The 26,976-nt window shown below is 54.7% G+C and overlaps 1 protein-coding gene across 4 annotated transcripts in view; it reads left to right on the forward strand.

Moving 5' to 3' along the window:
• Nucleotides 1-26,976, forward strand: part of Cpne5 (copine 5) — an 88,603-nt gene that overhangs the window by 43,789 nt on the left and 17,838 nt on the right. For 2 of the 4 annotated variants that reach the window (XM_047558183.1, XM_047558186.1), the window contains 6 exons: nucleotides 826-876; nucleotides 1,139-1,202; nucleotides 11,421-11,524; nucleotides 15,792-15,896; nucleotides 23,585-23,626; nucleotides 25,928-26,003. In XM_047558183.1, coding sequence (XP_047414139.1) covers nucleotides 826-876; nucleotides 1,139-1,202; nucleotides 11,421-11,524; nucleotides 15,792-15,896; nucleotides 23,585-23,626; nucleotides 25,928-26,003 — 442 coding nt within the window. Of the gene's footprint in view, nucleotides 1-825; nucleotides 877-1,138; nucleotides 1,203-11,420; nucleotides 11,525-14,684; nucleotides 14,742-15,791; nucleotides 15,897-23,584; nucleotides 23,627-25,927; nucleotides 26,004-26,976 lie in introns of those variants that run through there. The other 2 variants (XM_047558185.1, XM_047558187.1) reach the window with 2 other exon arrangements.

Genomic DNA, 26,976 nt, shown 5'->3' on the forward strand with positions numbered 1-26,976 from the left:
GCTGTGGCCTGCTGGGGAAAGACCCGGATGGCTAGTGAGCCCCTACCCACCCGGGCCAGCTCCTTCCTCCCCTGCCTCCTCTCTTGGGAGCAGCTCCTTCCCGAAGCTGGTGCTGAAAAGAGCTCCATCAGTGGTTCTCAAAGTGTGTTCCACGGACAACATGCTGGTGGCCCTGGAGCTGGCCTGGTGGGTGGGGGGGCAAGGCGGGATTTTACCAGCTTTGCACAGTTATGAAGCAAAGGATGCAGCGAGGGAAAAGACGTGCAGGGAGGTCCTGCTCTGTGCCAGGCACTGGGCGTGCACGTAGTAAAATGGATGCTACGATTACATTCATTTGTGGGTGAGGAGAGGAAGGAGCCGAGTCACTCAGCTGCTCACAGCCTGACATTTTAATCTCTCCCTCTCATTGGCCCCTGACCTCACTAGGATGTGTCCCACCTTCGACCCAGACATCACAGTGGGATGGGCTGGTGCCTGGGGGAAGGGGTTCCCCCTGGGTGGAGCTGCATCCTGGGACTTGCCTCCTGGAGGGGACTCTCTACCAATTGTGGCTCTTGTCCTTGCTGCCCATCTCAGTGAGGAGCTGCATGGTTGGCTGGAATCTCTCAACCCCAGGGAGACCCCAGCCAAGAATACCAGGGTATGCAGTCATGGGAGAGAGCCTGGGCAACAGCCACCAAGGGGACCCAGCCCTCCTGCCTTGCCCCTCTTGCTGCTCTCCCTCCCATGATGAATCAGAGTGGCTCAGAGCTGGAACATTCTGGGACTCTGGGGTCAGCTGGGTGCAGGGTGGGGTGGTTAGCCCACGAGGTCTTTTGCCCACAGAAGTGGTCTTTGGATGGAAAGTTTGAGAACCACTGGTCTGGAAGCCTCTGGGTGAGTCTGGATGCTTTGGGGATTCTAGGACCCTGCTGCAGACACCAACCGCCCTGGTGGGCTCTCGGGGAGCAGGGGGTGGGACAGCTCTGGAGCTGAGGGTCTGGCCCCAGGAGGCAGTGCACTAGGTCACACTGCCACACGCTGTCTTCTCAGGGGCTTTGGGGCAGATCCACTGGACGGGGGGCGGACCCGATTTCGGGAGTGTTCAGGTTTCTCTCTGTCCCTGTCTGGCTTTCCATTCTTTCCTCTTCTCTCCCAGTGGGGTCCCAGGGAAGAAATGTGGCACCATCATCCTGTCCGCTGAGGAGCTCAGCAACTGTCGGGTGAGTGGCAGAGGGACTCAGGATGGGGCTGGTGGGGGTGGGGCCGTGACAGAGGGCAGGCCGGCCTCCCTGTGACTGGTGTCAGGGCTCCCGTGTCTGACCTGGCTGGCAAAGAATTCTACACCAACGGGAGCTAGAAGGCGATGCCCCTTTTGCCCCTGCCCAGAATGAGGCCCAGGGTGGGAAAGGAACATGCCCATGGCAGAGCTGAGCCCCGAGCCCTGGTCCTCTGGCTCCCGTGTCAGGGCTCCTTCCAGGCCCTGTCTGTGTCTCTGAGCCAAGACTGCCTTGGCTCCAGCGCTGGCCATGGAGGTCTTTCCATGTGACAGTCACGGGCGCCTGTCACTTTTCATTTGTGTCTCTGGGGTCGGGTGACAGCCTCTGTGGGGTGGGAGGGAGAGAGTGTGTGTGTGCGTGCATGTTGGGAAGCCAGTCTGCAGTCCCAGGCAGCTCCCCCCGTAGAACTCGAGAGAAGCAGGGGATGGGGACATGAAGGGGTGGCTGAGCACCCCGAAGGGACTCGGGGGATCTGATGGATAATAACACTTACAAATATCACAAGGATGATGGATGTTTGTCAAACGATGGGATTTTTTACATGACTTATATCACCACTCCTGATAATAACCCTCAGAGGCAGGTACTGGAATGTCACTCCTGTTCTATCAGGAAGGCTAAGTCACCTTTTCAACGACCATAAGAAACAGTCATGGATCTGATCTAGGTCAGCCTGATTCCAAAATCTGGGCTTGTCCTCCAAACCCAGAGGGCGGCACAGGTTAACTGGGAACCACAGGTGGGAAGAGGTGGGTCATGGGGAGAAGAGGAGGAGGAAGGGATAGGGGCTGGAGGGCAAAGTGTCATTCCAAGGCACAGCCTGGGACATCCTGGGTCAGGGCTTCATTGGGGCTGGGAGGGTTGAGGAGGAAAAACCAGCCTTTCTGACCTCCGGTCAGTGCCACTCTCCTATCAGTACTGGGGACTGAGCCCAGGATGTTCTGCCACTGAGCTGCATCCCCAGCCCTTTTTATTTTATTTTGAGACAAGTTCTCATCAAGCTGCTAAGGCTGGCCTTGAACTTGTGATCCTTCAACTTTGGCCTCCCAAGTAGCCATGATTACAGATGTGTGCCACTGCACCAGGCAAAACAGAAAAAAAATGTCTTAATTATGTATTAATTCATTTGAAAGTAACACTCACTGAGCACAGTGGCACATGCCTGTAATCTCAGCAACTCAGGAGGCCGGAGGCAGAGGATCACAAGTTCAAGGCCAGCCTGGGCAATGTAGCGATAACTTGTTTCAAAATAAAAAATAAATAAAAGGTCTGAGGATGTAGTTCAATGTTAAAACTGGGTTTGCCACCTTAGTTCAATTCCCAATTTAAAAATATATATATATTTTTCTCAAAAATAAGTGTATTTTCCAAAACAAATTCTTTGGTGAGAAGAGTGGCCTTATTTTACGTCCCCCCCCCCCCCCAACCACTCCATTCCAGTGCTGGGAATTGGAACCCAGGGCTTCCTAGGTGCCTGCTACTCTTCCACAGAGCTCCCTTCCACCCGCTTGTTTTATAAATCTCTTTAATGTCCAGCTTCTTAGAAGACAGTCAAAGGAATTAGGGGTGCAGCTCAGTGGTAGAGCACCTGCCCAGCAGTTCCATCCCCAGCACCACACACACAAATAGACGGCTGGATTCTAACATCTATGTCTGTAGTCAATCTGTTGTGATATCAGTTATGTAACCTCTGGAAAACTGTTTTGCATTATGATGACGATAGTTTTGACCTTGAAGACCCCTCTTCCCCCTCCCATCTCCGCAGGGTTCTGATCTAAACCTTGAGAACTGCTAGAATAGAATAGTGTTGGCTAACATTAATTAATTGAGCAATTATCCTAGGCCACACACTGTACTAAGTGGTTGTCTCATTTATCTGATGTGTTATAATATATAATATATGTAGTATGATATATTATAATATCTGATGTATTGTGATCCTCCATTTACAGATGAGGAAACTGCAGCACAGAGAGGTTAGGTGATCTGTCCAAGGTTACACAGTCACCGAATAGATTTTGAACCCAGGCGATCTGGTTCTAGAGCCAAGGTCTTTAACCACTAGCCATGGTGTCACCGAGCTCTGCTTTCAGGGGCTTCCAGTTGGAGAATAAGACAGATGAAAACAGAGTTGATGATACTGGGCAGTATAGAGATGACCCAAGAAACAGCTGCTCGTTCTGGGTGCTGCTCTTCCTGTTTTCCTGGGTGGCTCTGGAGGAACTTGACTGCAGGAATCAACCTCACCCACTATGTACCCAGCACACAGCTTGCTGCGCAGTAGGTGTTCATTGAGAAGCTACTGTGAATAGTGACTGAATAGGAAGCACAGACCAAGTGTTTAGCAGCAGGTAATGATGGAAACTCCTACACCTGCGTCCTCTGAGGAGCCGGCTGCTCAGACAAGGGAGCGAGCCTGTTGAGTCCTGCAAGGCACAGAGTCTCTGCTCCCTGGGCCTTGGCTTTCCACCTGCACGTTAGGCCTGAGAGGTTGCTGTGGAGGAAATCAGGAGGGTGGCTGCCTGGCAGGTGCCTGGGAGAGGTCGACTCTGAACCTCTAGTAACCTCAATTCAGTTTTCCCCAAGCTTTTAGCCTAGCTGGTGGCTTCCTCCCGGTTCCCAATTAAATAAGGTAATAGACGTGATAGCGCTTCGGAAATTCTAAAGCCTGAGACAATGAGGCTGCTGTCGTGGGCTCAGCACTCCAGGTGGGTCAGCAGCGTTCGGTTAACACCGGGGCCTTCCTCCCCTCCTCCCTCCCCTTTTCTCCCTTCTCTATCCCGGACCGCCCGACCCCCTGTTCCCTGATCTCAGCTGTTCCCGCGCCAGGGGGTCTGGGGGCTCCTCCCGGGCTCCTGAGGCTGTCAGCGCCTTTTCTTCTGGCACATCTTTGGCAGAGTTGTCTTTCCCTAGAATACTTGCAAGGGAAAGAGCCTAATTCCCAGCATCTGGCTGAATTAAAATAATTACTTCTGAGCGGCTTTGCTTGGGTCTTCGCAGCTCAGCATTCAGTGGGAGGATCAAAGCAAGAGGGCGGAGTCTGAGGGCCGGGTTCCACCCCCGCGGGGCCTCCTGCCCCGAGCTCCGTGCTGCCCAAGAGGACCCTCCCTCCTCCCTAGGACGGCGTGGGCCGGCGGGGACCAGCGGGGATTAACGGGGACTCCAGCCTGTCCCCGGCTTACTTTGATAGGCATAGAAAAGCCTGGCTTTTCCGGAATTTAAATGCTAAGAAAGTTTCTGCAGATCAGTATTTGCTCCCAACACTGTTCGGTGGTCCTTGCTGTCCAAGGGATGAGGTGCAGCTCCTGAAGGGCCTTTGAACTCACCCACATTTCAGGCGGGGGATGCAGCTCTGTGGTAGAGTGCTTGCCTGGCATGCACAAAGCTCTGGATTTGATCCCTAGGACTGTGCCCAAAACAAGCAAGCAAAGAAATCGCTCCAATTTCTTTATGCCCAGGGGCAAAACTACTGGAAAATGAAGAAAAATTTAAAGAATAGAAAAATTACCCAGAAATAATTATTGTTGACATTTTGTTTTTGTTTCTCCCAAAACTTTTTTTTCTGAGTGTACACGTATATTTTTCTTCTAATTGGTATACTATCGTATCTAGTTTTTATATTATTATTAATTTATTATTTTTTTGTGGTGCTGGAGCTTGAACCCAGGGCCAGCTAGGCAAGCTGTCTCCGCTGCAGCCCAGTTGGACCAGAGCAGTGGTGTAGGTTGCTGACAGACCAAAGAAAGTGTGCAGGAGACAGCGTGAGGCACATGTGACTTATTGGGGAAAGTGTGTGGGAGATTCGTGACAGCTCCAAGAGTCTGATGGCCCCAGGCTGACAGCCCTCTGGCCTCCCTACGCTTTGCCAAGCAGCGCCTCCTCTCCCTGAGGATGTTTTGTCCAGCGGGCCAGCTGGACGAGTGACAGGTGTCCTTTCCACAGCGCCCCAGCTCTGCACCTGTCCCCCTCTGTGAGGCTGCAGAAGCAGGCACCTCATCAGCATGAGTGGGCTTGCAGGACCAGCATTCTGAGGAGCAATGATCCTGGCGTTCACGCAGGACGGAAGCTTTCTCCAGATAACGCTACCTTGCCCTAGTTTCCAGTATGCGTAAGAGGAAGCCAATGTCCCCCAAGATAATATGTGTCTGGATATTCCAGCCCAGGCTTGCTCTCATTGCTCCCTTAACTTGGCTGGGTTTTGGGGAAACAGAAAGAGGACAATCAGGGAACAGCTTTAGGGACTGTAGACAAGCACTCTACCACTGAACTGCATCCCCAGCCCAGCGTCTAGCTTTATAGCCTTGGTTTTCCTCTGTCATTCAATGGTCTTAGAAAACATTTAATAGCTGCACAAAAGCCAGGCGCGGTGGCGCAGGCCTGTAATCCCAGAAGTGACTGAGGCAGGAGGATCATGAGTTCAAAGTCAGCCTCAGCAACTTAGTGAGGCCCTAACCAAGTCAGGGAGTGACACTTGCCTCTAAATTGAAATACTAAAAAGGGCCGGGGATGTGGCCCTGTGGATAAGTGCCCCAGGGTTCTAGCTCCAGTACAAAGAAAAAAAAAAAAAAAAAAAAAAAAAACCCACATATTATTCCTTTTTGTATGAACGAGCTGTCATTTATTGAACCCATTCTCTTATAAGAAACAAGATAAGCAACGCTACAGTGAACATCCTCATGTTCTAATTACACTCCAGTGGATGGATAGTTGGTTTGAATCAGTATCCTAGACACACAGGTTTACCTAGGGGAGGGAAAATGGACCATCAGAGGTCTTCAGCCTCTGAATGACCAAATCAAGAGGTGCAGCTGATTAGAGTGTTTGAGAACTGGGTCATTAAGACACGCTCACCTCCACATGTGGTCATAGTCCAAGCATGAGGAGAGCAGTCTTCCAGCTTCTATGCCCAACGCCTGGGTTAGAATCGACATTAGCCGTTAGCCTCCGTGTCTTCAGGGTCTTCTCAGGCCTCCCCAAGTCTCCAACTTCTCCAGGCTTATCCCAGCCACCTGGGTTCTAGCTTCTCCCCTTGAAGTCCCTGCTCCAGGACTCACCCTCAGCTCCAGGTTGCCGTCCCTCCTGCTGGAATACTGAGTTTCATTATTGTGGTTAAGGATTCCTTTTCTGTTTAATTGATTATTTCTTCTTCTTCTTCTTCTTCTTCTTCTTCTTCTTCTTCTTCTTCTTCTTCTCCTGACTAAAAAAGGACAATGTGCTAATTCTAGGAAATTTGGAAATTCTGACAGACCTTAAAAAGAAGACAGTAAGTGTCACCTGGGTCCCCCAGTTTATTTACAAGTGTACCTCGAGGTATAACGTGTGGGAGGGGCAAAATGATAAAGAACTTGGGCTCTGGATCCAGACCAAATGCCAATGCTTAACTAGCTGTGTGGTCTGGGGCAAGTTACTTGACTTCTCTGCGCCTCAATGACTTCATTTGTAAAACTGTCTTCATTTAAAATTTTGATATTTTGTTTATCATGGATTTTTGCTTGCTCTGACCCTGGGGGCTGCCAGCAAAACCAAGCCAGATTTGCCTTTTGTTCTCCTCTTCTGGGTGTTGCTGACTTGTTCCTGGCTTTCAGCCCACCTGCTGACCCCTGGGACTGACCTCTGACCTCCACAGCAGTGCTCCTGAGGCAGAGAGGGGGAAGGTGCCGGAGGAGGCCAGGCCACTGGGAGAGAAAGGCTGTTTGCTGTATTCTTCCAAGCAGCTCAATTAACATGCGGAGAGATGCAAATTGAGGCAATCCTGCTGTTTTAGAAGAACTTAATATGTTTTTTAAAAAGATGGGGTGAAAGGCAGAAATTGCAGGAAATTATATACTGCAGGAGCGGCTTTATCTTCCCAGGCTGATTCCCAGGAAGCTCCTGGTTTGGGAAGAGCATCTCATGTGCTCAGAGCCCTCTCTCAGGCTGAGGCCGACACCCTCCACCTCGGACCCTCGCCAGAATTTGCTGCTATCCAGCTGGTCCCCTCCCTGGCCTCTTCTTGGGTCTACACGGTTATGGAGGCTTTGATGTCCATTCACTCACCACACCGGACAGGAGTCTGGGGGAGCCCTGTCTGCAGGACTGTTAGCATAACCTGGGGCCACCCTCAAAAGCACAGGCAGAACAAGGCCGGGTGGGGTTGGGCAGGAGGATGATAAGTTCAAGACCAGCCTGGGCAACTTAGTGAGACCCTGTTTCAAAAAGAAAACGGGCTGGGGATGTAGCTCCGTGGTAGAGTCCCCTGGACCCAACTCGCCCCACCCCACAGGGCCTGGCTTGCCCAGCATGCGCATGCCCAAGGCCCTGGGAGCTTCACTCCCAGCACTGCAAAAAAGAAAGAAAGAAATGAAAACAATGGTCCCAGACAATGACACATTCCTGTCTCAAGGACTTCCCAGTGGAGTGGCCCCCATCGGGACGAAGCTTGCCATGGTGTCAGACTCAAAATCTCTCCCAAGGTCTGACTTGGCCCCAGCGGATCCTTCAATGGTGCCACAATCATAATGAGCTTTTGGCCGAAGTACCTGGGCCTAGATTGTGTTAGGGAGGGCAGATCAGGCCGAGCAGCCGAGCCACGAGACAAGCCCCTCCCGGCAGCGCCTCCCTTATCTGCCATCAGCAGGGAATGGGCTTGGCACACGGGCGGATTTTTCCAGTTAGCTGAATTTCAGAGCCAACCTTTTCTTTCTTTCTCTTTTAATTTTAACTAGTTTGCACGGAGACCTTTCCAAATGGATTTCACACTTCCCTGACTTCTCCAACTGAGGTTACAGAACGTAATTAAACTTATCTTGATGATTCAGGGTCATCATTGAGAATCTCAGTTATTTATCTTTGGAGCCAGGCTGTCTGGCTCCGGTCCCGGCTCCTCTTTTTAGCTGTGTGGCTTCAAGCAAGGGCATTAGCCTTTCTGTGCCTCAGTTTCCTTGTCTTTAAAATGGGAACTATGAGAGTACTTACTTCATAGGGTTGTTGAAAGGATGAAGTGAATTAAAGATATAAAAATAGTGACTGGCACATACTAGAACCTTCTTCTATTGTCATTTTCATAAACGACGGTTGACTATTGGCAATTATGTGGGCCTTGTAGCAGGTGGCACTCTGCAAGTGGCAGCTGCTGTTCTTACAGCTGCCCTGTGTTAGCCACTGTGTAACCGGAACTGAACACATGCCACCACCTCTGGTCCTCCGGACAGGCTCCTGTGGGGGTGTTATTATTCCATTGTACCAAACAACAGAGAGGGTGAGTTATGCTGTGGTAGGTAGCGGAGCTGGGATTCCAACCAGGTGGCCCTGGGCTCCTCTGAGCTGTCTGTCACATGCTGTGCTGGGACTCTGGCTGTCCTGGAAGTTTTGGTCTATCAAGGTCTTGCAGTTACTTTTTGTTTCTTTGTTTAAACTGGGATTGAACCCAGGGGTGCTGAGCTCCGTCCCAAGTCCTTTCTATTTTTTTATTTTGGGGCAGAGTCTCGCTCAGTTGCGAGGCTGGCCTTGAACTTGTGATCCTCCAGCTGCAGCCTCCTGAGTGGCTGTGTGCTGCCCGTCGCAGTTGCATTTGCTTTTTTATCTACCAGCTTCCCGATCTTGCAGGGCCCTGAGGGGTCCTCCTTCGAGGCCAAACAAAACAAACAACAAACAAAAAAAACCCATTTGCTTTTCTGGATTTTGTGGCATCTGTTGGGCTCCTTCCAATGTGTGCGTGTACTTTAGTCAACCTGTGTCGGTCACCTGTGTTCATTCAGGTGAGAATATCCCCCAGGGGACTTCCAGCAATGTGAGAAGTCATTGTCATAACCAAACTGTGACCCAGGGGGGCTGCAGGGACCCTGGATTCCCAGACTGCCCCCGAGAGCCAGCGTTTCCCCCCAGGACTGGCTGTTTCGTGTCCCCAGCTGCTGGCCCACTCCAGTATTCAAGTGGCGTCAACACTGAATCTAATCTGCCAGGTTTAAAAGGATTAGGGTGTCATCCTGTCCAGCACGTGACTTCACCGATGAGGAGACCGGGGCCCAGAGGGCGTGAGGGACTTGCCAAAGGTCATACAGAGCTGGGCTGGACCTCGGGCCTCCAGCTTCCTGGCAGGCTGTCCTCCTTGCTCCCCAGGCGGATGCTGGTGCCGCTGCAGGCTGCCTCCTGGGCAGCTGACCTGTGCAGTCACACAGGAACCTGCGCTCAGCTTACTGCTCTGCTGTCACCCCCTCGCAATTGCTGGTCTCCTCCTCAAGCCGCCATGTTTCCCTCCATACTGGTCCCCAAGTTTATATGAGGGGTTCTGGGAGGAGCCCACCGGGTCCCAGACCTCCCACCGTTCCAGGCCACGGGATGTGACTCCACAGGGAGGCATTAAAAAGTGCTCCCTCCAGCCATCTGGGAATAGACTTGGAACTCTCCTGGGGAGAGCGTGTCTGCACTGGGCCTTGGAAGCCCAGAGAATGTTCTGGATGGTAAGAGTGAAAACTCAAGTCTAGCTGCCTGAGTCACTCACCGTGGGACCTTGGGCATGTGGCTTAACCCGCGTCCTCCTCTGGAGAATGCAGAAGCCCGCGGAACGATTCGGGGTTGTGCCAGGTGTCCAGGCGCCACGTGGCCCCTGGCATCTAGGACGTGCTCAGTAAGTTGGCCATTCTCTTAACTCTGGCCCGAAGTCCCAGAATCCTGGAGGCTCCGGGATTCCTGGAGTTTACAGGGCTTTGAAAAACCTGCAGTTCAGCTTCCGTCTCCTGGGTGATGCTGAGAGATGTAAGAAAAGCTGGCGATACCTGGGCACCTCCTGTGCCGCCACTGAGAATCCAGTGGCGCCCATCCTCAGGGGAATCCAGTGGCACTTGCTGCCCAGGCCAGCCCAGAGTTGAAGGGAATCTGCTGATTCTAAGGAAAGGGAAGTGAGTCGGTGAGACTCGGTCGGCTTTCCCTCCGGGTGAGTGGCGAGCTGGGAAAGACGCGGCTTTGTAATCGGGTTTACACAGGTGACACAGGTGTGAAGTTCTCTTCTGCCAGTTACCAGCTGGTTACCTAACGTTTCCAACCCCCCCATCATAAAAAGTGACAGGGGACTGTTTTGAGAACTGAACAGGTAAAGGAATGTCACAGGGAGTGTCTAGTGAATGCTCCTGAGTGAGAGCCAGTGGACGGATGCTCTGAGTTTGCTGTCATTGGATGTCCTTATGGGAAGGCATGTGAGAGGGTCCAGTGGGGCAGGGACCGGACACACACACTGGGGGAAAGTGTTCAAAGATTAATAACAGCTCACATGCACACAGCACTTAATGTGTACCGGGTGCTCTTCAGCATTGTACCATTAATTCTTTTCATCCTCATGAGCCTATGAGGTAGGCCCTGCCCATGACTCCTATTTTGCAGGAGCACAGAGCACAGAGAGGGTGGTTAACTTTCCCTAGGTCCCACAGCTAGTGAGGAAAGGGGCTGAAGCAGGCAGCCTCCTCTGCACCTTTGGAGCACGTGTGGGTTTAGGTAGAGTAGCGAACTGAGGGGTCAGAAACCGGGCTCTGCTTGGTGAGCTTGGGCAAGTTTCCTGCTCTGAGCCTTTGGCTTCTTAGCTGTGAAATGGGCCACTGTCCCTGCCATATCTACCTCAGAGTGTCGTGTGGGCCTCTGGTGACTTAGGGGGTGTGGACAGGATGCTCACACCACAGCCTCCTCTGGAACCATGCTTGAGGGAAAGAAGCATGGGAACAAGCAGAGTGGAGGCTTCTGGGCCAGCAGATCACGCTTGGAGGACCTTGGGTCGGTCAGCTTCCCTTTCTGGGCTGCTCAGGGAGACAGGAAGGAATCGCGGTGCTGGCGCTCATCGGGGACTGCTGCACCCGCGCCCTGCTGCGCGCCTCACACCCCTGATCTCACCTCGTCCCAGCACCCCCATGATCCCCAGATGGCAGGGGGAGACGGACTGCACGTTACCTACCTTGCCTGAGGTCACCCAGCTAGGAGGTGGCAGAGCTGGGATTCAACCAGGCAGCTCCAGAACCCTGCTTCTTCAGCTGGGCCACTCACCTGCTGACCGAGGCTGGTGGAGTGAGCCCCCGAGGGGGAGCCAGGCCTGGCGCGGGCCCTTCTGGACCCAGCTGGTGCCTGGGATCCTCCTGCTGGCCGGGCCTTGGGCTGTCTCCCCACTGCGGCCTCACGCGCCTGGCCTCCCTCCCTCTGCAGGACGTGGCCACGATGCAGTTCTGTGCCAACAAGCTGGACAAGAAGGATTTCTTTGGGAAGTCTGACCCCTTCTTGGTGTTCTACAGGAGCAACGAGGACGGAACGTGAGTTGCCAGCGACACCTGGACACTGTGCTTCTCACCACTGGCTTTGTCCTCGGGGCAGGGCCCGTCAGGGGGCTGGGGTCCTGCTGTTTCCAGTGCCCCACCGCAGGGCCCCTGGGACCAGAGAGGAAGTGCCTGACATACAGATGGGGTCAGTGAGGAGTGAGGACAGCCTCTAAGCTGGGTCTCCACCATGGTGGGTGCTGAGTATGTTGGGTGGGGGGTAAACACAGGGCTGGGGCCAGATTAAGCCCCCCCCCCCAAGACCTCTGACAGCCTCTGCCGTGTTTACACAAAGCAGTCCCCATCTCCAAGCCCGCCCCGCTCCACAGCCCTCTGAATGCCCCCATCGCCCCCCCCAAGGCTCAGCATGGCAAAGCTGGACCCTTGCCCCCGCCTGGCCCCCAGTTCTGCACAGACTTCACCTAGAACCCCTGAGACTCTGGGGCCTTGTTCCCTCCTCTCCTCTCCCTACGGTAGAAGCCACCCTGGGTGTGATGGAAATGTACTTAACACTTGGGCAGATGTAGGTCAACAATATATACGGACAGTATCTAGGCACCTAGGTCTCCCCCACGTGCTGAGTGACCCCCAGACAAGTTACACCCCGCTCTGGGCCCAATTTCTCATCCATGAATGAAGCATTGGATTAGGTGGCCCCTAAACAGCAGTTCTGCGGGGGCGGTGGTCACTCACTGCTGGGCTTCCATGGAGGAGGAAGGATGGGGCCAGGAGGTTAATTAGAGCCTCTGAAGGGCTGGAAACGGCTTCTGAAGGAGAGGAGCAAGGTGGGTCCCGGGCTGGGTGGGGCAGGGAGGGACCCAGCGCCCCCAGGGCAGAGCTCCTTCCACACCCCCGATTCCAGAGTGTGTGCGTGTGCGCGCGTGTGTGCGAGCATGTTGGGCGGGCAGCAGTCTCAGGGAGGAGGTGTGTTTCATTTGCAGCAAAAACTGATTTTTAAACCTGAGCTACCAAACGGGGGAGCTGAGGTGTGATCATTTGCATGACAAAGGAGTCTTTGTCTCTGCGGAGGGCTCCCCGCAGGGTTTCTTTAAATAATTCTTGTTGACTTCTTCACTTGGCTCCGGTGGGGGAGGTGAAGGCCGGGGTCCACGCGGGCCCCTTGGGACGGGCAGAGCCCAGGTGCCCGGGCCTGCCTCCTCTCCGGACCGGCCAGGCAGGCTTGGAGCAGGAGGGCCTGCAGAGGTGTCTGCGGACGGTTCTGGCAGGCTGCGTGGGCCGCGGGGAGCTGGCGGGGAGGGAGAGGCTCGTGACTGACACCCGAGCAGGTGGGAGGTGCTGCGGGCCGAGCTGCGCGGCGGGTGCGGGTGCACGTGCGGGGTGCGCGCCTCGGGCGGGAGCAGGCGGGAGCGGGCGGGGCTCACGGCTGGAGGACAGCTGGAGACCACGGGGACCGAAGTTGAGCCCCCTCTCTGGTCGTGGCGCCACGGATCCCCAAGTGTGGGAATGGCAAAGAAGCTGTCTGATGGGGAGTCCGTGGTGGTTTATTTAGGGACAAGTTTCACCTGAGGTCGGGGCTGGAACTCTCCAGGAGGGACACTGCGCCCCCAGGGTAGCCCACCGGGACCTGTAGAAAGGGAACCTGGGGCTGCCGAGGGGTGGGCCAGTATGCAGGCGCCCAGGCAGGGCAGAGGCTGAATGGGGAAGGATGGGTGGTCTCTCCCAGGGTGTGGAGAGAGAAGAGTGGAAAGTCTGGGGGGACACCTCAGTCAGGAAGAGGGGAGGAAGGTCAGGTTAGCAAGGGACATCAGGGGAGTGAAATGTCCTGCCAGCCAGGAGAGACTGTAAAGGACGCACAGCCAAGCCCCTGGCCTCCACCCGCTGCAGCTGCTCCTGCCTCCTCTGGTCAGTGTTAGTAACTCCTCTGCCAGCCTTGGAGGTGTCAGGGAAGGGCCAGCAGCATGGCCTGGCACAACCAGTTACCAGCTGAGTAAGTTTAGGCAAGGCTGACCCAATAGAACCTTCTGGAATGCTTCCTAGCTTGGTCGCCACCACCCACATACAGCTACTGAGCATTTAATTGGGGCTAGTGCAACTGAGAAATGTTTCATTTAGTTTCATTGTAATTAATTTGACTTAGTCACATGGCTGGTGACTGCCAACAGGGACAGTACAACTGTACCTACATAATCTCTTGTCTGTACACTGGGGACAACTGTGGCACCTCCCTCTTAGGGGTGCTGTGAGGATGGTATGAGTTAATATATGTCATTAGAAAAAGGCCTGGTCATGCCTGGTGCGGTGGTGCAGTTTATAATCCCAAGTCGGGAGGCTGAGGTAGGAGGATCACAAGTTTGAGGCCAGCCTCACCAACTTAGCAAAACCCTCAAAATAAAAATTAAAAAGGGCTGGGGAAATAGCTCCCTGGTAAAACACCTCTGGGCTCAAAACAAAAAAAGAAAAAGTAACCAAAAAAGAAAAGAAAAGGAAAAGGCCTGGAGGCATTAGTGAATGTTCTTATTCCCACTTTATAATGAGAGGGAAACTCAGAGAGGGAAAGACACATGCTCAGGGATGCATGGCTGGCAAATGGTGGCCCAGGGATGTCTGACTGTTGGGTAGCACTCTTGCACCAGTGCCCCCAGTATGTGTCCAAATGCAATGAGCTGAGGGGTGGGGTGGCCACAGGAACCACTTTCCCAGGAGGCCCCCCGCCAGGGCGGTGCAGCTGGGCAAAGGTGTGAATTTGGCGACCAGCCCCCCACTAGAGAAAAATCGCTTCCGGAAAGAGTGAGGCAGACACCAGACGGCACAGGGCCCAGGAGGGGACTGAGTGCGGAGGAAGTGGGCTTCCGGCTTAGAAGAGCTGCTGGGGGCGGGGGGGGGGGGTTTAGCTGCCAAGGGGAGGGGGAGAACTCGAGGTTCAAGAGGTGGGGTGCAGGGAGGGGCCGCCCAGGCACCTGGGCCAGCCAGGGAGCCCAGGGTGGCTTCTGTGCGGCAGGACCCTCCCTCCTCCCTCCACCACCCCGCCAGCTCCCCACCCAGACGCCCTGTCCCCATCCCTGTCCTCGCCTCCAGCTCTGGGGGGATGCAGGGAGGTCTCCCACGTGTATCTCCACGCTCCTGTGGGTGGGCGAGGAGGAGCTGTAGAGAAGCTCTGAGCCACGGTGACAGGAGTGACATTTTGACTTGAAAATTGCCAGAGAAGAAATGGCACAGGCTGTGTGGGCTCGGGCGGAGCCCGGCACTTACCCAGGTGACCTTTCTAAGCTGGGTTGTCGCTGGGGCGGATGCCTGGGAGGCCTGCTCCAGGTGGCAGGGCCCGCCAGGCGTGGCGTGGGGCGGGGCGGGGGCGGGATGCTGTGCGAGCGGTTTCCCTGGCAGGTTCTTGAATCTGGTCTGGAAAAGCTGAAGGGGTCCCAGAGACGATCCAGGTCATCCCAGGGGTTTTGATTTCATTGAACTGAAATGTCCTTGGGAGCTATGGAAGCTTCCCCTGAGAAATGATTATTGACGCCTTAAAAAAAAGATATTGAATACCTACTAAGTGCCAGGCCTGGTTCTGGGCACTCGGGTACGTCAGTGATCAAGAGAAGAACCTTATTCTGATGGAGGCTATGTCTTAGGGTCAGATCACAAACAGAATGAACGAGGGGAACACAGGCAGGGCCACAATGTCAAATGGTGACAGAGGAAAAGAAATGAGGAGGGAGACCAGGAATGTCAGTCAGGGTCACAGGCTGCGGGTGTTGGACGCGGTCATGGGGGAGACATCCCAGAGGTCACATCTGATGTGGAGGTAGCGAGGGGATGAGCCGGAAGTGGGGGAGAATGTCCCAGGGAGGGGAAGAGCAGACACCTGCAACCCAACACCCAATTCCAGCTACGATTTTGGGGACTGACAGCCACGAAAGTGCATTGAGACTGATCCTTTCGTGGATCTCAGGTGAGGAAGCTTTGATAGCGGCCAGTCTCCTGGGGTTTTGAGTCAGGTGAGGAAGTGGAGGCCCAGAGAGGCTTGGTCCAAGTCACACAGCAAGTTGGCCCCAAGCTGGGGCTAGAACCAGTTTTCCTGAAACCCCAGGAATTGTCTCCCTCCAGGCCAGGTCCCCACCGGGTGCAGGTCAGGCAGTGGCCATCTAGTTTCAACCCAGCTGCTGCTAGTAACAGGCAGCTCGTCCCCTCCGGAAGCCACTGTCCACTGTCTGGCAGCCACAGATGTCGGCTGACTGACCCCTGTTAACCCGGATCCTACCGCTCTTGGCTTCAGGCTTGACGGCCTTCCTTTCTCTGTCTTCTTCACCAGGTTCACCATCTGCCACAAGACCGAGGTCATGAAGAACACCCTCAACCCCGTCTGGCAAACCTTCTCCATCCCTGTGAGGGCCCTCTGCAACGGGGACTATGATCGGTGAGCCGGGAACATGTCCCTCCTTCCTTCCTCCCACACCCGGCCTTCCCCAAACAGGAGGGCGAGGGCCTGCTCACAACAGTGTGGAGGGGCCTCCTGGCGTGGCGCTATGGGCATCCCACGCAGGCAGGGCTTGGTGAGCCTCCCCTTCCCCGCCACCTCCCAGCGCACCTGCCTCTCCAGGGTCCCACATCTCCCACCCTGCGTCTTCCTCCTGGTCTGGCATCCACATTGGTGCGAAGCTCCTAAGGGTGGGAGGATGGGAGACCTAGACGGGTGTCCCCAGATGGGTGTCCCTGGCACCCTGGCCTGTAACTCAGCAGCTTGTCTTCTCATTGTTCCCCAGGGAGGGCATATGGCAGCAGAGTGGGGGTGAGGAGCTAGATGCAGGCAGAGGCAGCTGGTCCCCACCAGCCTTAGCTCCTGGCCAGGGGACTCTGCAGTCAGGATCCAGGGACACTCCCTGGCAGCCAAGTTGCCGTAAATGAGGGGTGAGGGAGCGGGGATGAGAGCGCGTGGGTATTTTGATTCCATGTAGCCTACTCACGTGACATGTCAGCTGTCATCATCGTCATCACTTGATGTGATTTTCCAGTGTAGATACCAGACACCTCATTTCCAGCCCTGACTCTGTGAGTGAAAAGCACCGTCAACCTGGGCGAGCTTTGACTCTCAGTTTCTTTATCTGCAAAGTGGGTGTGAGAACCTCTGCCCACCTCCAGGGTGGCTTTCAAGTTCACACAGCACAACCTATCAAGGAAGAGCCGTGTGCGTGAAATACCAAATTCAGCATTTTGTCCACAAGTGTATTGTGGCCCTACTGTGTGCCAGCACTGCACCAGATGCCGGAAATCGCAGGGGACAAGGGCATGATCTCCAGCTAGTCGCGGAGGCAGGTGCTAATCAATCATCCATTGCAGTAAGTGCTGGAGAGCATGGGGGTCACGTCAGATGGGAGCTAGAAGATCCCCTGGCATGGTGGCACACACCTGTAATCCTGGCTACTCAGGAGGCTGAGGCAGGAGGACCACAAGTTTGAGGCCAGTCTTAGTAATTTAGAGAGACCCTGTCTTAAAATAAAGAGGGCTGGGGGTGCATTGAGTCATAGAGTGCGTCCTAGTGTGTGAGGCCCTGGTTCAGTCCCCAGTACTGCACGCACATGAACTTGTGCAGGCCTAGGTTAAGTCAGGAGAACCATCCAGTTCCCAGGCGATGGCTCCAGCTCTGCTGGGCGAGCTGGCCAGGGGTCACCAGCAGGGCTGGCCAGCAGCCTTGAGAAGCTGGACCTCCCCTAGCTCACCCCACAGGGACATGGTGCCTACACAGACACCTTGGGGTACCCTGGCACCCGGTATGTGTGGTGGGGTTGGTGAGTGGATGGATGGCCTCCAACACCCCAGTTTCCATCCAAGGACACCCTCAGGCTCTCATCCAAGGCATGAGGTGGCTCCTTTTCTGCCTCTTGGCTGAGACAGAAAAGCCACAGTCTGTTCCCCAGGAGATCATTGAGCACCTCCTAGATGCCCAACACCAGCCTTTAACTGTGCGACTTTCCGGGGCCCTTAGCTGTGTTTCCATCTTCTGGAAACTTCTGATCTAACCACTGGGCGCTCTAATGAACAGATATTCCAGCCAAACAAAGCCTGTTGCCTGGCTGGCTAGGTCCTGAGGCTTCTGGAGTGGGTGGAAGGGGACAGCGGGGAGGGAAGGCACAGGCAGGTTCCACCTCCCCTCCCAACGTGGGCCCGGCCTCCTCTCCAGGATGGCCGAGCTCATTCCCTTCTCCATGGCTGGGCACAAATTGACTGTGACGTGATTGACAGCGGTGTTAATCCATGGGGCCAGGCGTTCCTCGCCAGCCCTGTGAGCCCCAGCCTAGAGTAGCCCTCGCACCCAGGAGCCACTCGGGAGGTGCTGCACTGGGAGGCCCCCCAGGCAGGAGAGGGAGGGCTCGTGTGGGAAAATGAGGCCACTGTTTCCCCTTCTGAGGCCCCTGGGAGCCTCACAGAGCACGCTCAGTTTAACCCAGCTGCAGTTTTCCCAGCCAGCCAGGAACCCAGTGCTGCACTGGATGCTTTGGGGGTGTGCTGGGCTCTTAGGCCCGAGCCTCCCTCTTAGCTTCAGACAGGCCATAACAATAGCAAAGGCTCCTGTGGCACTTAACCCTGGGCAGGCCCTGCTCCGAGTGCTTACGCCGGTGAGCTAAGTTAATCTTCCTACCAAGGAGCAGCTCCCTGGGAGCTCTCCACACAGGCCAGGAGACTGAGGCCCAGAGAGGTTAAGTGACTCGCCCAGCATCTTACTGCCAGCCAGTGGTGGAGCAGGAGTTAGGACCGGGCTAGCTGACTCAAGAATCTGTTTTGTGTGTTTGTTTTTGTTGTTGTTTTGGGTACTGAGGATTGAACTCAGGGGCACTCCACCACTGAGCCACATCCCCAGCCCTTTCTTGTAGTATATTTAGAGACAGGGTCTCACCGAGTTGCTTAGCTGAGTTGCTGAGGCTGCCTTTGAATCCGCGATTCGCCTGCCTCAGCCTCCCAAGCTGCTGGGAATACAGGCGTGCGCACCGCGCCTGGCTTGGAACCTGTATTCTTAACTCCCATTCCCTGCTACCACACAGCGAGGACGCGTCGTGACAGGGCCGGGCTGGGCATGTGGAGGAGGCTCTCGAGTGTCTTGCTCGGGTCAGGGGCAGGTCGACTGTGGGGCCTGGGGTGAGGAAGCAGCTTAGAGGTAGTTTCAGTCTTGGAAGCCTTAATGGTTCATTTGGCTTGAACCCCAAAGGATTCAGAGTGGAGCAAAGGGAAGAGCAAGAAGTGAGATGCAGGCAAAACCGTTCGGAGCTTGGCGGTGTCCCCAGCAGAAAGGGGCAGTGTGACTTGAGCCAGAATCTGACCGACAGAACGCGTTACGCGGTTTCTTGTACGGCCTGTACCAACCCATTTATGAAACATCGGCTTTCCTACATTATGAAAACTGTGTTTGTTGTTTGGACGTGAGATGGTGCCGTGGAGAGGGAGAGAGCAGGCGAACCCGGCTTCAGTCCTCACCGGAGTGGCCCCTGCGGGCCATGCACAGCTGAGAGGGCCGGGGAGAGAGGTCTGGGAGTTCCCAGGATGGGTGACTGAGGCCACAGGCCAGGAGCAAGGAAGGAGAGGAGAGAGCCAAGAGCAGGAAGGGGTGAAGAGGGGGCCAGTGCTACCAGGAAGCAGGAAGAACATGTGGGACCCCATGTGAGAAAGAGGTCCAGGAGGGCGAAGACCCAGAAAGGGCAGTTTTGTGGGTGTGATGGGATAGGAAACAGCAAATCTTATTGAAGTTGCACAGGCCAGGCTGTGTCGAAATTGTTTTAAATGTATTATCTTCCTTTGCAAATAATCTCCGGAGGTGAATATTCACTCACGATGTGCCCATTTTACAGATGGGGAAGTGGAGGGCCAGCGGTTATGTAACTTGCCAGAGTAAGGAGGTACATTTCCCTTCTGTGGAGGTTGCCTCTGGGCTGGTTTGGGGTCCCTGCCTTGCTGTTCCATACAAGGCCAAACTGGAATAGGCCAACTGAACAGAGCTGGAGTCAGAGTAAATGGTGCCAGGCTCAGAGCCCATCCCCCTCTCCGGTGGGGTAAAAGGGAGTGATGACAAGAAGCACTTCCCCTGTCTTCCTGGAATTTGGCCTCCCTCTCTTCTTGAACATTCTGTGACGTGAGGATTTGCCCCTGTTAAAGCAGATTTGTTTGTGCATTGAATGAGTAAGGGAGTCCTTTCTGAAGTAGGAAGAGGAGTCCTCCGGAGTCAAGCGCGATGGGGCTCTAACACCAACTCAGCTTCAAGCTTCCTTCTGGCCCCCTGGACTCACCAGTGGCTTGTTCTTGGCCTCCTGCCACATGCTGAGCACCCAGAGGGACAGGCACAGTACCAGGCACTTCACAGTGTGCTCAGTGACAGGTGTCTCAGCATTCCCCATCTGCACGTGCAGAGGCTAAGCTTCAGACTGGAGGTACAGCCCAGGGTTGCACAGAGCCAGCCGGGGCCAGGAGCCCTGATGCGGGTCTCTGCCTGCCCTGGCGGAGGCTGGATGCTCCTCCTCGCTGCAGCCTCTCAGAGCATTGGACTGACTCAGTCAGTTTAGAGCAAACCCCTCAGGGCCTGTCAGCTCCAGGGACTTGTAAGCAGCAAGGAAATGTCCTTTTTCTTGCCTGGGAGAAGCTCATTAGGAAGAAGACCTTGCAGCTCCGGGCCCAGCGGCAACTATAGTTAGACCTGACTGACGTGCAGGGAGGGGACCTGCCAGCTGCCTCACCCCTGCAGGTCTTGAGACTCACACACACCTGGCTCTGCCGTCCAGCTCTGGGAATCCAGAGGTCCAGGACAAGTTCCTGGCCTTGACACCCACCAGCTGTGCGGCTTAGGGGAGCTGCGTACTCTGGACCTCCTTTTGTGTTTTGTAGAACAAAGGTATTGTCCCCCACATGGCCCACTGCACAAAGTTGCTCGGAAATCTCAGCTCAGCCAACCAGTATTTATGGAGCACCTCCTGTATGCTGGGAACTGTTCTAGAACAGTAGATGCAGCAGGAAACAATCAAACAACAGCCTCTGGACCATGGAGTGGATGTTCTCGTGGTGACCGGGAATTGTTTGGAGACACTTGGAAAACGGGACTGGGTGTGTCCGACGGGAACAGAGGGACATGTCAAACACTGTGTGACTGCTGTAGTTTCTTTCGCCAGCACCTCCTTGCTGGTGGTGCGATGAGACAATCCCATTTTATAGAGGACTCAGTGGAGTGTCCCAGGGATAAGCTAGCTGCACACACACAGCTGGTCCCCAAACGAGCTAGAGCTGCCCAGGCACTGGCCCTAGGACAGCTCCTTCCTGACCACCTCCCTGTTCTGAGTCTCTTTATACCAAATGAGATAGTCACGTTGTGAGCTGCAGAGGCCAGTTTTGTCCCCATGCAGGAACCTGTTTTCGTGGGTGCCGTGCTCAGAAGTCACAGATAGCCTGACACAAATCTTTGTTAGGCCTGTGCTGAGGGGCTGGGAGCAAACCTACAGGTCACCAGTGGCACCTGCAGTGCCCTGGGGCAGCCCAGCCAAGGCCAGACAGTGACAGAACTTAATTGGAGTTGCCAAAGCCACGTCTGGCCTCTCCCTGCAGCCTTCCCTGCCTCTGGGCACCGTTTCTCTCACCCTCTTCCCCCCAAGGCTGGAGATCCCAGCCTCAGAGCCCACCTGAACCAGGCTGCATCTGCCCTGGAGCCTGGCCTGACCCTCACTGGGCGTTCGCTCAGGAATCTCTCACTCTGGTCTCGGCCTTGACTGCAAGTTCAGATCCTTTGATGAACTTTTAACAATCCCCATACCCAGGCTGCACCCTGAACCGAGTGCTTCTCTGAGGTAAAGCATCCACATCAGTATTTCTGAAGTCCCCCAGGGGATCCAAACTGCAACCAAGTTTGAAAACCAGTGCCGTAGTCTGGAGGAAGTCAATGGCTCCGGCTGCACGGTAGAACCTCTCGGGGAACCTTGCAGAACTACCTGGGCTGGCGGAGCTCAGGGGTGGAGCCCTTGCCCAGAGTTCAATCCTAGAAGGGCAAAACAAAAACAAACCAACAGAACGCACTCAGGCCTTGGTTCTGTGCAGATCGATTAAATCGGGCCCTCTGAGATTTTTGTGAATATCCAGACCATGACTGGGGACATCCTCTACCCTCTGAGCATCTTGCTATGACTGATCTAGTCTGTGAGGGCTGGTGACCAGAAGCAGTACCTTTGCTGGGGACTTGGAGGGGAGGACTAGATGCAGCTAGGCAAGGGCAGGGAGACTTGTGTTAGCCTCGTGGGGCAGCGGCCAGGGCCCCAGACTGCTTTTGTCCTGGCTCAGACAGTCACTGGCTGTGTGACTCTGGGCATCACCCAGGGCCCTTAGGGTTCAGCTTTGCCATCCGAAATGAGGAGGCAGAGAATGTCGCTCCAGAACATGACAGCTCAGTCACTAGGGAAGTCTTTAAAACCTGTTCCTGGGCCCTGCCTGCCTCGGCACTGCTGCAAGATCTCAGCCTGAGAAGCTGCTTGTCTGCAAGCTCCCTGGTGATTCTGCCAAGTGGCTGGGCTTAGCAGGCTTAAATGCCATTGAAGTCACTTCCAGCCTTGTCATTCCAGGAGCCGCAAGTGGCAGAGCCTGGGTACCCAGGCTCAAGTGTCCCCCGATTTAAGTAAACTTCATATGACAACCTATCCAAGTGAGGTCGTGCGATACGATGGAGAGAAGAGAGGTGCTTTCGCAGAGAGCCTCCCAGGAGGCGGGAGGTTCCAGGACGCCTCTCTGCGGCTTTTCTGCGAGACCTTCCTTATTCCTCCTTGAATGGGTTTTTGTGGCTCAGGGAGGTGAAGGACATCTCTGGGCCCACAGGTGGGGGTCCAGCCGCCTAGCCTAGGCCATCTGAATCCACATCCCAGCTTCTACTTTCCAGCTTACCAGCCCACCTTCAGGGGCTTAGATTTTATTTTCTTTTCTTTCTCTCAATAATTCATCTCAGATATAGTTTTTAAAAAAAGAATTTAAAGAATGTCTTTAAATGGTGAACTTTATGTCTGTCCCATTTTACTAGCGTTCTGGTTTACAAAAATCTGGTCTGTGTATAACCCATCAGGCTTTCGTTCATTCTGGAACAGTTTCTGCGGGTGGATCAGTATCCTGCCCGCCCTCCCCACCAGAAGAGGCTTATCTGAAGGGAAATAGCGCCTCCTTCTGGAGGTCACAGATCCCCAAGGCCGACTCCTGGCAGAACCAAGGGTGGGCCTTGCCGTGGGTGAGATAAGGGGATGTTAATAGAAGAGCTAATTAAAGCTTCCCAGGTGCCCCTTTGAAGCTGAAAACTGGAGGACACTGGCTTCCTGCCCCTCTCCTGCCTCCCAAGACCCTGTTTTGGGACCCTGGTGGCTCCCTGGTCCCTGGGCATCCTGAGGACAGAGCAACTTGCACCAAGGGTTAACCAGCAACCCTCCACCTCCCTCCTGCCTGTGGTCCGCTAGCCTGTTGCCATGGGAACGTGGCTAAAAATAAAATGGGCTCTCAAAGCCCAGCCCTATGCATAGGAGTCAAAACAAACTAATTAAAGCAGCCAGGCTAAAATGTGAAGATAATTACACCCTCACTCAGGAGCCAGTCTTGGGGATGGAAAAGCCCAGCAGGCCATCCCCCAGTCAGAGCCGGGGGCCCATCCCAGAGCTGGCTCCTCCCACCAGCACCTTGGACCCAGGGTCCTGCCAAGAGTCTCATGACCCCTCCTCAGAGGCCTGTGATCAGGCCACATTACCACTATCCAGCTCCGCCCCTGGTGAACACATAGTATGGCTTCATGTGAAGCTTGTGCTCCATCTGGGTGACCAGGAGGAAGGTGGGGTGAACTGAAGCCTCAGGTGGTTTTTTCCACGTCCTCCCTGAAATTCCGGGAAGTCCCCCTACCTGGCTGTGGGGCTGCTTCTGTCCCTAAGACCTTTGCCGAGAGGTCTCAAGTTCACCCCTTGTCTCTGGGGGTGCTCCCTCCCCACCCGGGGCCCTGGAGCCTGGAGGGAGCTCCTTGTCCCTCCTGGTCCTGGAGCATGAGGAGGGCCCCGTCCTCAGGGCCACATGGGTGCAGGGACAGGGACAGGCCCATCCCACCAAGGGCTCTTTGTCTTTCAGGACCATCAAGGTGGAGGTGTATGACTGGGACCGAGATGGCAGGTAAGGGGCAGGAGGACGAGAGGAGGGAAGGTGAGTGGGGCGGGGAGCTTCACCTGAGGAGAGCTGTGCCTGAGGCCCCAGCCTTGGCAGCTCTGGGGGTGAGGGAGGGTCCCCTGTAGGAAGGCCTGCTGCCCCAGTGGCTCGTCTCCACCTCTGTTCTGCCAAGGCACCAGAGGACTTCTGTCCTACAAGATATGATGGCCAGGGGCAGAGAGGCCCCTTTTCCCCCAGGTAGCTGCCCAGTGACCAGCAGTGCCCGCAATTCCCATGGTGGGCAGAATTTAGGATTTTGTGAGGTGCTCCTGTTCTCGGGCTCAGTGGCAGTGGCTCCCTCAGGGCTCCCGCTCGCGTTCTCTGCGTGAGGCCCTAGGCTGGGCGTTGCCGGGTGACTGTGTGCAGAAGGTGCACTCAGGCCTCAGGCTCCCCACAGTCTCGTGGGGAGCAGAGAGGAGGGACCAGGCTGCGGATGGCTTGGTGCCCATGAGTGGACTCAGAGCCACGAGGCTGTGGCCGTCTGGTGGGGGGGGTTCCTCCATGGGGTCTTTGGGAAACCAGCACCTTCCCCTCTGTGGATCCAAGTGGCCCCAAGGAGCAAGTGTTGCTAGGAATTAAGAGACAAGGTAGGAACGGGCTTCTGGAAGCTCCAGTCCAGCTTCCTCACTGGCTCCTACTTGTCTCTTGAGTTACATCCAAACATGTCATCCTGACTTTTTGACCTGTCCCTGCTGTGGTAATACCCAGGGGTGACTCCAAGACTTCACAGCCCCATAATCACAATTGGTGCCTTCAGAGTGTGTGATGTGGACACAGGGCATTGCCTCATCTTGTTTTAAGAGCTACGCAAATGCAGCTAGCTGCAAGTGAGACCCAGACCCGGCTCCCCTATGCACAGCTGTGGTGGCTGCATGGCCCCCGCCCGCCCTCTCGCCTCTCCTCCCACATCCTGCCCTCTCCTCCATCTACCTCGCTGCCAGACGGTCCGCTCCGTGCCTGGATCGTGATTTGCCTCATCTCACCCCGGCCTTCCCCATGCTTCTTGACCTGGAGTCTTCCATGTCAGCTGGGGAACAGCCACCAGGTGGCACTGGGTCCTGCATCAAGTTGCTGTGGTCAGAAGGCTGAGAACTGTACCTATGTAGTCAGTTATAGTCCATGTCTGCATAATGCGTCAAAATACACTCTACTGTCATGTGTGTCAATCAGAACACACACGCACGCACACACACTGCATTGCGAGCTTCCAGGCCAAGGCGCAGGACCCCTTATAACACATTCACCCCTGCCTTCTAGCAGGGACAGAGAAGTCAGAGGGAGCCTTTGGGAGCAGGATCAAGGGGAGTTCTGCTTTGTACAAGCTTTTGCTGCATTTTGCTCTCCACGTCCAGAAGATGTGGTCACTACAGAAAGTATGCCCAGCCACCTGGCTGGCTATGGCTTTGTCTCTTTAAAAAATGTCATCGGACGGCGGGAGCTGGAGCCCAGTGGTAGAGCACTTGCCTAGCATGTTTGAAGCCCTGAGTTCCACCCTCAGCATGGAAGGGGAAGGAAAAAAGCAAAAAAGCTGAATGTGGTGTACACATCTCTAATCCCAGCTGCTCAGGAGGCTGAGGCAGGAGGACCCTTGAGCCCAGGAGTTCAGGACCAGCCTGAGCAACATAGGGAGACCCTGTCTCAAAAAAAACCAAAACAACAACAACAAAAAAAAACCATAAAACTGTTATTGGAAAAGATGTCAAACACCCACGAGAATAGAAAGAAAAGTTTAATGAATACCTTTAAGCCCATCATTTGAATTTGACAATGGTTAAATTTCACCGTATTTGCTTTATCTGTGTTTTGCTAATGTCGTTTCAAGTGAATCATAGCATGGCATTTTACCTTTAAATATTTCATTGGGAATGTCTGAAAAAGTGCGGACATTTTCCTACATAACTTCAAATGTCATCATCCACCTGACACACTGAACAATAATTCTTGAATGCCTTCTGATATTCATTTCATATTCAAATTTCCCTCAATTGTCCACCAAATATCTTTTATTACCAGCTTATTCAAACAAGAATCCAAGTAGAAGCGGGTCCCATTCCTCCAGGATCCTGTTCTTTGCCAGGTGACCCTTGGGTTTTCTTGCTCCATGAGCAACACTGGGCTCTCTCCCAGGGACCCAGCTTTGCTCCTGACACATGTCCCTTGAGTTGAGGCCCAGGAGAGTCTGGAGCCAGGGGAGGGACTCCTGAGAGGCTGGGCTGGGCGGAGGCTGCGTGCGGGGGCCTCTGTCTCAGCAGCCATCTTCCTTTGCAGCCATGACTTCATTGGGGAATTCACCACCAGCTACCGTGAGCTGGCCCGCGGGCAGAGCCAGTTCAACATCTATGAGGTGAGGTGCGCCCGGGGCCTGGGGTTGGTCTGGTGATGCGTGGCTGGCAGCCATCATAGTGGGACCACAGTGAGCTCTGTGCTGGGCGGGGGGTTCGTGTGTGTGGTTTTTTTTTTTTTTGCGGTACTGGGGAATCGAACTCAGGGCCTTGTGCTTGTGAGGCAAGCGCTCTACTAGCTGAGCTATCTCCCCAGCCCTCGTGTGTTTTCCTGTGAGGTGGTTGTCATGGTCTCATTCTGTAGTTAAGGAGGCAGTCCCAGAGAAGAGTTCTCACTTGCCCAATGTCACATGGTTCAGTAAAGTGGCAGAATCCAAGGGCAAACAACTGGTGTGACCCCCCATCACTGAGTTCCTGAGCCTCCCTACAGAGCCTTTCCCCGGGGGGTTGGAGGGGCAGCATAAGAAGATTCTGGAGGGCTGGGGGTGGAGCTCATGCTTAGCATGTGCAGGCTCTGGGTTCTCCCAGCAGCAAAAATAAAAAAGGTTCTGGACTCGAGACCCAAGGTCCGTAGAGCAAGGTGGGCCTGTGCCTTCAGTGGGAACAACTCCAGAGCCTGTGGACACCTTACATTTTCCAGAGAGAGTCGGGAGCTTCCTTAGGGCTGGAGCTGGAAGGCTTGGAGAAGGCCCTGGACCTCTCTGGAGGGAAGGGCCTTTGCCCTCACAGGACAGTTCTGCTGCTGTCCCCACAGGGACACCTCCCCACCTTCCAGACGGGCTCAGCCTCCACTCCTCTGAGGGACCTTCCTGCTCCTTCCAGCCACTCTCACCTCCTATGCTTCCTCCCTCCCCTAAACCCCCACAGTTGTCCCAGTTCAAGCCAAGCCACACAGGTCCTCACAACCCTAATAAGTGCTGGGGTCCGCATCCTGACTCCACCACTTCTAGCCTGGTGACCCTGGCTGAGTTCCCAAACCCCTGGTGTGGTTCCGAGCAAACTGAGAATTAAGTAAGGTAATGGAGTAGCGCCCGG

Source organism: Sciurus carolinensis, chromosome 7 (assembly GCF_902686445.1).
Source record: "Sciurus carolinensis chromosome 7, mSciCar1.2, whole genome shotgun sequence".
In the NCBI taxonomy this organism is placed as follows: domain Eukaryota; kingdom Metazoa; phylum Chordata; class Mammalia; order Rodentia; family Sciuridae; genus Sciurus; species Sciurus carolinensis.